This window comes from Glandiceps talaboti, chromosome 9, assembly GCF_964340395.1.
Source record: "Glandiceps talaboti chromosome 9, keGlaTala1.1, whole genome shotgun sequence".
NCBI classification, from domain to species: Eukaryota; Metazoa; Hemichordata; class Enteropneusta; family Spengelidae; genus Glandiceps; species Glandiceps talaboti.
Window position 1 is genome coordinate 15,598,109 of NC_135557.1, and position 12,859 is coordinate 15,610,967.

Consider the following 12,859-nt stretch of genomic DNA (forward strand, 5'->3'; position numbering starts at 1 on the left):
AACCTCATAGTCTGATTAGATTAACGGGTAATTTTTTATTGCACTGACAGAATCAAATTTTTGATTATTCATGATAATTCATCATCTCGAATAAATTTTTGACAATTCATCATTTCTTCAATAACCGACTTTGCCGTATTCACATCAAAATGGTAGAAGTATAGACTCTATCCTGTGTGAAAGAAGATTGAAATATGTGTCATTTATGTAGGATATCTGACATAAGTAAACTATAGGAAAACAATATATGTCATTTATGTAGGATATGGCATAAGTAAACTATAGGAACACAATATGCCATGCCATGGTTTTGGGTGGTAGTAACCGTATTTTTAATTATCAAATTATCAAAACGCGCACAGTGAAAATAAGAATACTAACACCTATAGATGATTTTCAATGGTGTCATGAAACGCGTAGTTCAATTATGGGAAGGAATAGTCGCACAATGTCACACTCATTAACATGTTCGTTTGGGGGTGGAGGGGATCTGGTGCCAATGCAATTGCTGAACTTCATTTTTGCACGTCTAATGAAATTGCGAAATCTGTCACGCCTTCACACTGATAACAGGTTCTGTATTTACTAATGAGATGTTAGTAAGTTGATCAAAATTAACTTCTAATGTGACATACAATGCTGTGTTTTTAGTAATTTAATGTGTTTACAATCACGTTTTTTATATTATAGATCGATCGTAGTGGTGCGATTGCTAGAGTTGTCATCATGGTTTTCATCACTTCATATATAAACGTGTTGATGTCGCCCTTGTGAAAGTTTGTTTTGGGAAGGGGGAGGGAGTCTGTCTAAAACTTAAACTTGTGAGACATTGTGCGACCGTCTCAAGAAATGGCAGTGCACGTGGACTTGGTTGCATTCTTTTGTATACTATATAGTATTAGTTACATAACTAAACTCTGAAATTACGAATTTTTTCTCTTAGCTTTGAGAGATACACAAACCTGTGACGTGTATTCACTTGCTGGAGTAAAATTTAATTATTTGCAGCTCTAGAACTATTTGCAATGACACTCACAAACGGATCTAAATAGAACTATTAACAACTGATAAAACTTTTAAGTCCCTCTCTCAGAAACGATTTACTACTTGAAAATAACCTTGCACTTGGAACCACATTTTTAGTTCCAAAGATCATCAAGAGAAAATTGAATGAATTTCATAATATGAAATAATCCAGATAAGTATATTGCAATTAAGATCATGACATTTTCACCTGAAGTAAAATTGAACACAAAATTCCTTGTATTCAAATTTGTCAGGAAGGCCAAAAGTAGTGCCATTAGCCTTTACAACTGTTGACTCAAGTAAGACTGCATTATCACACTATTAATTATCAATTAAAAGATTTGCTGTGCAATCAGTTTACAGCTTGTTGTGTATTGGCATACAAACAACAAATATTTTTTAAATGCCTACCTTCACAAATAGCATTTTTACCATAACTACATGGGGTATCATCCATAAGCAAGCCTCTCGCGGCCCTTTGAAAATAAAAGATAACATTATATTTCTTATTACCAAAACCTCATCTTCACCATGTATTTGAGTAATATGATGTTTGTGATGTCATATTACGAATGCTATGTATTATTCTTAATCGTGTTATTTTGCTTGGCTTGAAGAAAGCTTCCATAAAAATCAGGAAAGGTGATATGTAATACCTTAATGTTACGTAACGTTAATGTCAGGTGACAGCCTCTATCCAGGAACCCCATATTAAAACCCCGTATAAGAATTACACTCGGTTACCCAGATTCTCGTTGCCGGGGACTCTGCCAACGAGACTGGGTGGTCTCGTAGAAGAGACCCCAGCGGGGAGAGTCTGGGTAACCGAGACTATAGAGGAATGAAAACTGTAATAAAACCTGTTGTTATTGCGCGCTTACAACTGTTACCATGGACAAGTGCTAATAGTACATTTAATTCCAGTATATAGCTTAATTCCTGGTACAATTCATTTCCCCGCTAAATGTGTCAGCAATGGGTCATTTTTACATAGCTTGGACTCTAAATCCCTTTCATTTTTCTTAATAAAGAGGCACTTATTAAGATCATACACACGGGTAAAGGGAACGTGGACAATTATAGCAGGTACACAAAATATTTAGATGCTATTCCTAATGTATTTCTTCGTTCAACCAAGGAAAACATGTGTGACCTAAGGGACTTTTGTCAGCACGAGTTTGATAGGCCACGAGTAGTTTCCGGCTATATTGGAGAATAAAATAATTATACCGGCCAGTGCCTGTAATATCAAAGAAAATTCGGGGAAAGTAATGGCAATTTTGAAAATTTTGACTCATTTCGAACACAGCAAAACCAGTGACGTAGACACGTAATTTTGTGACATAGACGAGCATATATTGTCGTGACATAGAATGACCAGAGTATGTATTCCAAATTTTATGTTCAACTTGACTCGTGCATGATATCATCATCAATGATATACTCGTAGAGGTCACGTCGATTTCAGTGATGTTTCCTTGAATAATTTTTTCACCAGACTAAACCAAAACAATTCAGTGATTTAATTTTAGTCTTGGACTCCAACCTCAGTAAAACAACACATTTCTGTAAATTATTTCAGCGGGAAACTGAAACGGTAGTAAAAACATTCATCACAAAATTTCCTTTATTTCAGATGAATAAATTTTAGCAGTGATAGGATACATACCACAGTTGGACGCATGGACCACTTCCATCAGGTTGACCACAGTCAAAATTGTTGTATGGCAAAAGTGTCCCATCATTGGCCTCAAGGAAACCATTATCGCCTGTCTTTGCATCAATCCAGAATTCTTTCCCGGAAAGTCCCTGAGAATCAATGTATGCCAGCATGGAATCAAATTCACATCCTGTGGTTATTCTTGCAAGGGACAGTCCTTTACTTTGGCAGGCATCCACTGCACTAGCCATGTTAAAACCACCGGGTATGATTGTGAAGGCTACAGGAAAAGCAATTAAATAAGAATAGTGACTTTCACTTGTGGTATTGCAGGTTAATTTGCGGGTAGGTTTAAATATATGCATCAATTTCTTATTTTTTCAGACTTAGTATAGCCATACTCATTTAGTTGAGTTGATACCAAATGGGGTGGGCGTTAGAGGTGCACATTGTGGGCTGGTTAACCCAATCGAAACAAAAAAAGTAATAACAATTGTTTGATGCAGGGAAATAATTGGTTATCTCTCTGTGTCTCTGTCTGTCTATCTCTTTCTGTGTGTGTGCTCGCGCGCGCTGATATTGTCGAATACCAAAACTCATAATGGACAGCCAAACATGCACTCAGAAAGGCGAGTAAGCTATAAACCTAGCAAACTTAAATTTTACGGAATTTAACAATAATCAATGGTGTTTGCATTAAATGTTAACTATTCAAGACAAGGTCTATTATAACGTATTTGGCTCAACAAATATCACACCGATAAAGATTTAATGAACATTTAAAAATAACATCGTCTGCTAAAAAAATATCTCTTGATGCTTTCAAAATAAATCTCGCTAGATATTGATGATGAGCAAACATACAGACATGACGAATTATTATAACTTGTAAATTTACTTAGCAAAATATGAAAAACAACCAACGTTATCATCAACACCTGTGAGCAATTTTCAACTCGTAATTTCAAAGTCGCTGTGTGCCCATATTATTAAACCGTCTTGATAGGAGATATTCAAGTGTCATATTTTGAAAATCAAAAAAGTTAGAAATAGTTTACCTGCATTTGTCACTGCACAATACAGTACAACGGTGAGAACGACTATGCGAATCATATTGTACTTCGACTATTTAAATACAGATGAAAACTGCAAAGAAAAAATAAAAGTACAGGGCAGACACTATGAAAGACATTATCATTTCCAGTTAATGCTTAAAAGTGCACACCACTATATAGCTAGGAAATTGAGATCTTTTCATAAACGTTAGGTCCGGAAGAGTCATTACATGACTTCAAATCACATTACAGCTAAAAATGACTTAGTTTGGTGTTTCACTCATTCAGCATGACAGCATTACACGCCCTCAGACAACTTCTAATGCAAAAGAAACAATTACATAGGTTCCACACACAGTGGGGATGTAGAATAGTCAAATTTAAATGCTGATTATCAGTTATAAAATAAACAATCGAAGCCATTAAAATCACCAAATCCATGTGTAATATTTTCATTAGAAACCCGTTTTTACTGCATTGTGAGAGAATAACAATGCTTATCAGTGATTGGGCAAGTGATCCTGTTGTGTTTATTGTGCCTCTGTTATTGATAGTCTAGAGTTGAAATATGTCTAGCTCTGTGTCAAAACCGCCATGTCCCATCAGTGAAACACCAAGCCTACATCGTTTTAGCTGTAATTACATAGTCAGAAACACCAAACTGAACCTCCCTGTCAACTTCAATTTTCTAACATTGATTAATTGTTGCTTCATGGGACTCAGCAGACATACATTTAGTATTAGAGAAAATGAACATCCTGACTCCAAAAAGTATATATTGTTTGTATTACCTCCAGGTTGCTATAAAATGGACATGGAAAACATTTCCAATTTCTCTCATTTTTGGCAATCAAGCGCAATTTATCATGTAATGCGAAAATCATGTAATTTCTTTTCCTGAACCCTAAGTTTATTGAAATACGTTTATTTATATAGATGGACATCACTAGAGCAGACTACAAAGATTTGGACGATGGCAACTATCTACCTTGTCAATGTGAAATACTCCCTCAGAGTTAGTAACATGTACATTCGTGACACGATTCAAATCTTACCTTTCAAGTGTTGTCCAGTCAGTGTCAACAACGATTCTGTGAACGTGATTACAAAATGTTGAAACTACTTTAATATAAAGGATGACGTGTCTAATTTTAGGTTAACAGGTACATCAATGCAAAACATGCTGACTAATATTCAGCGGTACTTGATGGTATTAATATATTTATTAATAACTCGTTTCAAGGGTGCAGCATACACATGTCAATGACTTTGTGAGAATCTACCATTTTCCTAATCTTCTATACATATCTATACAAATCCCATACATGCATTTTTAATAATGTGTCCAGTGTTCACATTGTGTATTGCATTTGTATAACGGTCGACACATGACACACTTGTTTTGGTCAATGAAAAATTTAGTGGATCAGAAGAGCTGCTCAGTGCTTGCAGATATTTATATGTACACTCCCTGACAGTTTTTCCTAGAACGTATGCACCTGCTGCTAGGTGTGGAAGCCCCAATGTTGTAGGTAAAAGGGGTATGCAATCCGGTTAAGTTTCCCTTGGTAGGATTTAGATGGTAGGGCTTTAACTACCACATATTTTACCTATGTTTTAAACCATGTAAGATTCTATCATTCAATTCTATCCTTTACATCCATGTGTATCCTGTTTTACTTACTCTGCTGTGAACGACTTGATTAGTCCGCCAGACGTCCTCTGTTATTTTGCCTGGTACGATTATCATTCAGAAAAAAGGAGTCAATTAACTCATATTGGTGTGATTTTAAAGGCATAGGTACTTTGTTCATGTTCATATTGAGCCTTATAGCCATGATAATGAATATCCCAAACTACTCAATCAAATAATAGAGTAATCTGTCAACTTAGTCTCGACTCTTAAGTATTTTCGCTTTAACACCCCCCCCCCCCTCCAAATTATTTTTCCAAAAATGACGAAATCTATAAATCTTTTCAACAGTACTCATGGCCAGTAGTACTATAGACATAGCAATATGTGTGTCTGTTCGTTTATAGTTTGTAAATGTGAATATTTTAATGACCTAAACTTAGTTTTCCATGACATAAAGTTCACCCTTGTGATGTACATCTACCCGAGGCTTGTGTACAGTGTTTATCCCTTGTGTCTCACAATCATTCACCCTTATGTCCTAAAGTGTATCACTGTCGCACAAAGTTAGCCCTTTGACATAACCCCCATGTGGCACGACGTTGTGTCTTGCTTAAAAAGCATATCTAAACGTGTTCTAGTAGTAAAATAATTACAGTTTTAGGGCAAGCAATATTTACAAGTATGTCAAAGTTTGCCAAATCATCATTATGACAATTTACCAACCCGGTACTTTCTATTCCGTTTGCAAACAACACACAAATGGATATTTGAATAAAATATTCATAAATCATAATTGCAGGTTAACAACCTTTATTTAGGATCAGACGACGTTGCGTCGATTGATATTTGTGGGGGCTGGCTATATACTGGTAAAGGTTTACATACACTTTCTACAGTTCCCGTTGCTCTCAGTATTACGTAATAAGTCGGTGCCTGGCAGATGATTTACCAAGGCTATCCTTTGTATTCTGAAACATAAATTTAACCGTTTCACATTTTACACAACTTCCAGAGAGTTAACCGCAGTGCATCATGTTCTAGGATCACTCACTTTTAATTGGCGTCAATTTAATGTATACGCTGCTTGAACACGTAACGTGTTTCATAAAAATATTAACAATAGTTTTTTAATAGAATGCTTTCCAACACAGTGCCCCCCCCCCCCAAAAAAAAATGTACAAATATTACTCTTTGCATGGACGTGTATGGGCACCGCGACCGATTACACATACTCCGTGGGGAGCACACATTCCATTGCATGAAGCCTCTGTAAGCGCATATTGAATATAAACATTCACAAAAAACTTCTCTCCCACTTGCCCCCCCCCCCCCCCAATTAATCTGCTCCATTCATTTCAACAGTCAAAATCATCATTCAAATTTTGCCCTCGGGCTAATTAGCTATTTAGAAACAAAGGCAGTTGCGAACAAAGCAGGGCTCGAACCAGCAACTCGCAGTCGGCTACTAATTCCAATTATAACATACTAGTCTACAGAAGGAAATCAATATTGATATCGAAATCCAAGTGCCTGTACGACGGGTTGGTTAGCCAATCACCAGCTAAATCATCGTAAATAAATTTTCCTGAACGTCGGCCAATGACCTTGTCCGTCGCACTCACATTTCACGTGCGCCCAAACAACGTAGTCCCTAAACTTGCCTATACAGAGATACTTACACCCTCATAATTATACATTTTTGGTACTTAAAGCTTACAAAAGATTAAACTGAAAGGTATTTAATTAGCTTTTTTTTCAAAAAAGACACGCCACATTGCAGTGAATATAATAACCCAAAATCAATGGACGATGTGAAATGTCCAAACGTGAATTTGTCGTGAACTTGTGCAATGTGTTGATGGTCAACAGCTGCTGCACGTTCTTCTGGCGAATTTATACGCACATCTTTTAAGTGTAATGATTACCAACCACGTCAGTGAACGAAGAGCCTACTGAAAACATCGGGAATCTATTTTGGAAAGATTCTGACGCGGGAAAGCAAGTATGTCAGTGATCGAATGATTGGCGTTATGCTGAAAAGTTGTGTACGCTCCTGACCCCCAGTTCAGCCATCTTGTATTTTCTTGTTCAGCTTGGGCCACACATAATTCTCCCTTCTGTTTTGCTTATTCACTTGCTCCAAAATACACCAAACAGTTAGGAGACACCATCTCACATCAGTGTTATGTGACTCCCATCCCTGGCTATAGATTGAGAAAAAAAGACCCTGAACAATTAATACATTTTTGTTGCAGAATGGAGGTAACTATAACCAAGCTATAAGTATGCTGTCATCTGCTGTTTGAATTTTTTCCCAACGACCTTTCATATCATTTTGTGCACTTGTAGTGTAGAAAACACAAGTGTGGCAGGGTAAGTCGGTCACACAGGCACAATTTTATAATTTGGTTCATTTACATACATGAATGTTTTGGCATTTGGAGTTCGAGAGAATTATCAATAGCTATGCCCTACTGACCACTCTTTGTATATGTTGGTTAAGATGTTCCTTAATGGAAGTGGGCCTGGTTCTTTTCTTTCTGCTATGTTTGGGTGACTACGTCTACAGGACAAGTTTGGATACTAGTGCCTTTGTATTTATGTAGTAATGCGCAGCAAACCTGAGGCATCTTTGACACATTTGAGCTTGAGTTCACTCATCCATTAATGCATTTCTACAGTGTGATGTAAATGAATTTTTGTCTGGATTTACTTGGTTTTAGTTCCTCCATTTTACTCTTTACTTGTCCAAGGATTCATGCCCCACCCCACCCCCAATAAAAATTGTCAGTTTCTGTATATTAAAATTGTAAGCTGTACCTTTTCCTTTTTTTTCTGGCGTTTTTTTCAAGTGCCTTTATTTTCTGCTGTTGTTTTCAGTATTTTCATAGCAAGCAGTTGTTGCTGCTGGTGTCATTCTTGCCAAGAGGTCCCAAACTCAGGGATAGTGTTTGTCTATTTGTACATTTTTAGCGTGCTCATTGTTGGACTTATAGTATTTACTGCCAGGTAGTTGTTCTTTTGCCTGTCTATCAAGATTTATTTCCAACCCATGCATTGCCAGTTCTGAGGCTGTTTGTGTGTACACTAACACATCTATTTCGGCACCATGAGCTCCTGCAAAAAAATCCTCATACATAACACATATCATTCGAATCATTCGAGCTCGCGATCGCGAGCGCGCGACAAGACAGATAATTTATATGACCGTTGAGGGCGCTACTCAATCGGTACACTCCACACATGTTAGACTAGACACGTGTGCATTACGCATGTTACGTCCCAGTCCGCCGTATTCTATTTATATTTCAGCGCGTTTCAAGTTACTGTATGTATTTTTCTGTGTATTTTAATTAGATATTAATTATTGATTAAAGATAATGAAATAATTATAAACATAATTATAAAATTGACGGAACTTTTTGATATTGTCTGTATTCATGTTATTGTTGCCTCATGCCCTTATTCATGGTATTGTTGCCTCATGCCCTTTGACCAATGTGACGACTGGTAGATAGACAGAATGTGATCAGGCAATAAGTGTTTTACAGCATATCACATTCTCAGACAGTTATGGATGGATAACATGTACAATTTCACAAATAAGTAGCTATTGAATAAGTGTTGAAAGTATTGATATTAAAATGAATGAATAAGAACAGGCAACACTGTATTAGGTAGAGTGACTTTCATTTTATTGAAGACAGTTGACTAACCCTTCACAATAAACGCACAAAAACGAAAGCAGAGTTGTTCAGCCAAATGACCTTAGATGGCGCTGTTGTCGTCGTTGTTGCTACTGCTATACTGCTGTTGTTGTTGTTGTTGTTTTTGTTGTTTTATGTTTTTTGATCATTCATGATAATTCATCATTTCGAATAAATTTTTGATAATTCATCATTTCTTCAATAACCGGCTTTGCCGAATTCACATCAAAATGGTAGAAGTCTAGACTCTATCCTGTGTGAAAGAAGATTGAAATATGTGTCATTTATGTAGGATATCTGGCATAAGTAAACTATAGGAACACAATATGCCATGCCATGCCATGGTTTTGGGTGGTAGTAACCGTATTTTTAATTATCAAATTATCAAAACGCACACAGTGAAAATAAGAATACCAACACCTATAGATGATTTTCAATGGTGTCATGAAACGCGTAGTTCAATTATGGGAAGGAATAGTCGCACAATGTCACACTCATTAACATGTTCGTTTGGGGTGGAGGGGATCTGGTGCCAATGCAATTGCTGAACTTTATTTTTGCACTTCTAATGAAATTGCGAAATCTGTCACGCCTTCACTGATAACAGGTTCTGTATTTACTAATGAGATGTTAGTAAGTTGATCAAAATTAACTTCTAAATGTTTTGTACAATGCTGTGTTTTTAGTAATTTAATGTGTTTACAATCACGTTTTTTATATTATAGATCGATCGTAGTGGTGCGATTGCTAGAGTTGTCATCATGGTTTTCATTAATTCATATATAAACGTGTTGATGTCGCACTTGTGAACGTTTGTTTTGGGAAGGGGGAGGGGGTTTGTCTTAAACTTAAACTTGTGCGACATTGTGCGATTGTCCCAAGGGGACTTGGTGACATTACATTCTTGTGTATGCTATACAGTAGTTATATATCTAAACGCTGAAATTACGAATTTCTTCTCTTAGCTTTGAGAGATACACAAACCTGTGACGTGTATTCACTTGCTGGAGTAAAATCTAATTATTTGCAGCTCTAGAACTATTTGCAATGACACTCACAAACGGATCTAAATAGAACTATTAACAACTGATAAAACTTTGAAGTCCCTCTCTCAGAAATGATTTACTACTTGAAAATAACCTTGCACTTGGAACCACATTTTTAGTTCCAAAGATCACCAAGAGAAAATTGAATGAATTTCATAATATGAAATAATCCAGATAAGTATATTGCAATTAAGATCATGACATTTTCACCTGAAGTAAAATTGAACACAAAATTCCTTGTATTCAAATTTGTCAGGAAGGCCAAAAGTAGTGCCATTAGCCTTTACAACTGTTGACTCAAGTGTTCTGTAAGACTGCATTATCACACTATTAATTATCAATTAAAAGATTTGCTGTGCAATCAGTTTACGGCTTATTGTGTATTAGCATACAAACAACAATTATTTTTTAAATGCCTACCTTCACAAATAGCATTTTTACCATAACTACATGGGGTATCATCCATAAGCAAGCCTCTTGCAGCCCTTTGAAAATAAAAGATAACATTATATTTCTTATTACCAAAACCTCATCTTCACCATGTATTTGAGTAATATGATGTTTGTGATGTCATATTACGAATGCTATGTATTATTCTTAATCGTGTTATTTTGCTTGGCTTGAAGAAAGCTTCCATAAAAATCAGGAAAGGTGATATGTAATACCTTAATGTTACGTAACGTTAATGTCAGGTGACAGCCTCTATCCAGGAACCCCATATTAAAACCCCGTATAAGAATTACACTCGGTTACCCAGATTCTCGTTGCCAGGGACTCTGCCAACGAGACTGGGTGGTCTCGTAGAAGAGACCCCAGCGGGGAGAGTCTGGGTAACCGAGACTATAGAGGAATGAAAAATGTAATAAAACCTGTTGTTATTGCGCGCTTACAACTGTTACCATGGACAAGTGCTAATAGTACATTTAATTCCAGTATATAGCTTAATTCCTGGTACAATTCATTTCCCCGCTAAATGTGTCAGCATGCAATGGGTCATTTTTACATAGCTTGGACTCTAAATCCCTTTCATTTTTCTTAATAAAGAGGCACTTATTAAGATCATACACACGGGTAAAGGGAACGTGGACAATTATAGCAGGTACACAAAATATTTAGATGCTATTCCTAATGTATTTCTTCGTTCAACCAAGGAAAACATGTGTGACCTAAGGGACTTTTGTCAGCACGAGTTTGATCGGCCACGAGTAGTTTCCGGCTATATTGGAGAATAAAATAATTATACCAGTGCCTGTAATATCAAAGAAAATTCGGGGAAAGTAATGGCAATTTTGAAAATTTTGACTCATTTCGAACACAGCAAAACCAGTGACGTAGACACGTAATTTTGTGACATAGACGAGCATATATTGTCGTGACATAGAATGACCAGAGTATATATTCCAAATTTTATGTTCAACTTGACTCGTGCATGATATCATCATCAATGATATACTCGTAGAGGTCACGTCGATTTCAGTAAATCGTGATGTTTCCTTGAATAATTTTTTTACCAGACTAAAACAAAACAATTCAGTGATTTAATTTTAGTCTTGGACTCCAACCTCAGTAAAACAACACATTTCTGTAAATTATTTCAGCGGGAAACTGAAATGGTAGTAAAAACATTCATCACAAAGTTTCCTTTATTTCGATGGATGAGATGAATAAATTTTAGCATGCGCAGTGATAGGATACATACCACAGTTGGACGCATGGACCACTTCCATCAGGTTGACCACAGTCAAAGTTGTTGTATGGCAAAAGTGTCCCATCATTGGCCTCAAGGAAACCATTATCGCCTGTCTTTGCATCAATCCAGAATTCTTTCCCGGAAAGTCCCTGAGACTCAATGTATGCCAGCATGGAATCAAATTCACATCCTGTGGTTATTCTGGCAAGGGACAGTCCTTTACTTTGGCAGGCATCCACTGCACTAGCCATATTAAAACCACCGGGTATAATTGTGAAGGCTACAGGAAAAGCAATTAAATAAAAATAGTGACTTTCACTTGTGGTATTGCAGGTTAATTTGCGGGTAGGTTTAAATATATGCATCAATTTCTTATTTTTTCAGACTTAGTATAACCAAGGGCATGAGGCAACAATTCTGGTGTCTATCAACAATTGAATAACATGAATAAAGACAATATCAAAAAGTTCCGTCAAGTTTATAATTACTTCATTATCTTGAATCAATAATTAATATCTAATTAAAATACATACAGTAACTTGAAACGCGCTGAAATATAAATAGAATACGACGTAACATGCGTAATGCATGTCTAGTCTAACGTGTGTGTGGAGTGTACCGATTGTGTAGCGCCCCCAACGGTCATATAAATTATCTGTCTTGTCGCGCGCTCGCGATCGCGAGCTCGAATGATTCGAATCTTTGCAACCGTCCATAAAAGTACTGGATTTTGAAAATTCCATATGCACGAGCTCGACATTTTCTCAATTTGCTCAATTTGCTCAATTGCTAAAAAAAGGAAGGGTAGGACACTGTGGTGTTCTTTTTCCAGACATGTATCTCTTTTTCGTCGTAAGCGTGAAACCACATCGCCCTCGTTCACGGACGCTTTCTGTTTCGGGCAAACTTACGCGTTTTTGGTTACTCAGTCAAATGACGTTGTTACGTTTTCTCTTTCATTCAAAGGTATAGTTTGAAGAGACACAGATATGACGACTACTGTTTAATGATTATTTTTACGTAATTTTATGAAAATAAT

General features: G+C 36.5%; 1 protein-coding gene across 1 annotated transcript; it reads right to left on the bottom strand.

Moving 5' to 3' along the window:
- Window positions 1-1,766: 1,766 nt before the first annotated feature.
- LOC144439863 (uncharacterized) lies at window positions 1,767-12,071 on the bottom strand. Its single transcript, XM_078129098.1, has 5 exons — window positions 11,830-12,071; window positions 10,884-10,970; window positions 10,551-10,615; window positions 2,696-2,966; window positions 1,767-1,857 (listed from the first exon to the last, which is right to left on the bottom strand). The coding sequence occupies exons 1-5, from the start codon at window positions 12,069-12,071 to the stop codon at window positions 1,767-1,769; spliced, it is 756 nt and encodes a 251-aa protein (XP_077985224.1).
- Window positions 12,072-12,859: the final 788 nt, after the last annotated feature.

What these genes read in the sequence shown, in the direction of transcription:
- LOC144439863 (XM_078129098.1), bottom strand. Translation starts at nt 12,071, where the DNA reads ATGGCTAGTGCAGTGGATGCCTGCCAAAGTAAAGGACTGTCCCTTGCC. An exon ending in TAAAAATGCTATTTGTGAAG is followed by an intron (nt 2,967 to 10,550) that starts GTAGGCATTTAA and finishes CTTTTCCTGTAG; the next exon opens with CCTTCACAATCATACCCGGT. An exon ending in GGTCCATGCGTCCAACTGTG is followed by an intron (nt 1,858 to 2,695) that starts GTATGTATCCTA and finishes ATTCCTCTATAG; the next exon opens with TCTCGGTTACCCAGACTCTC.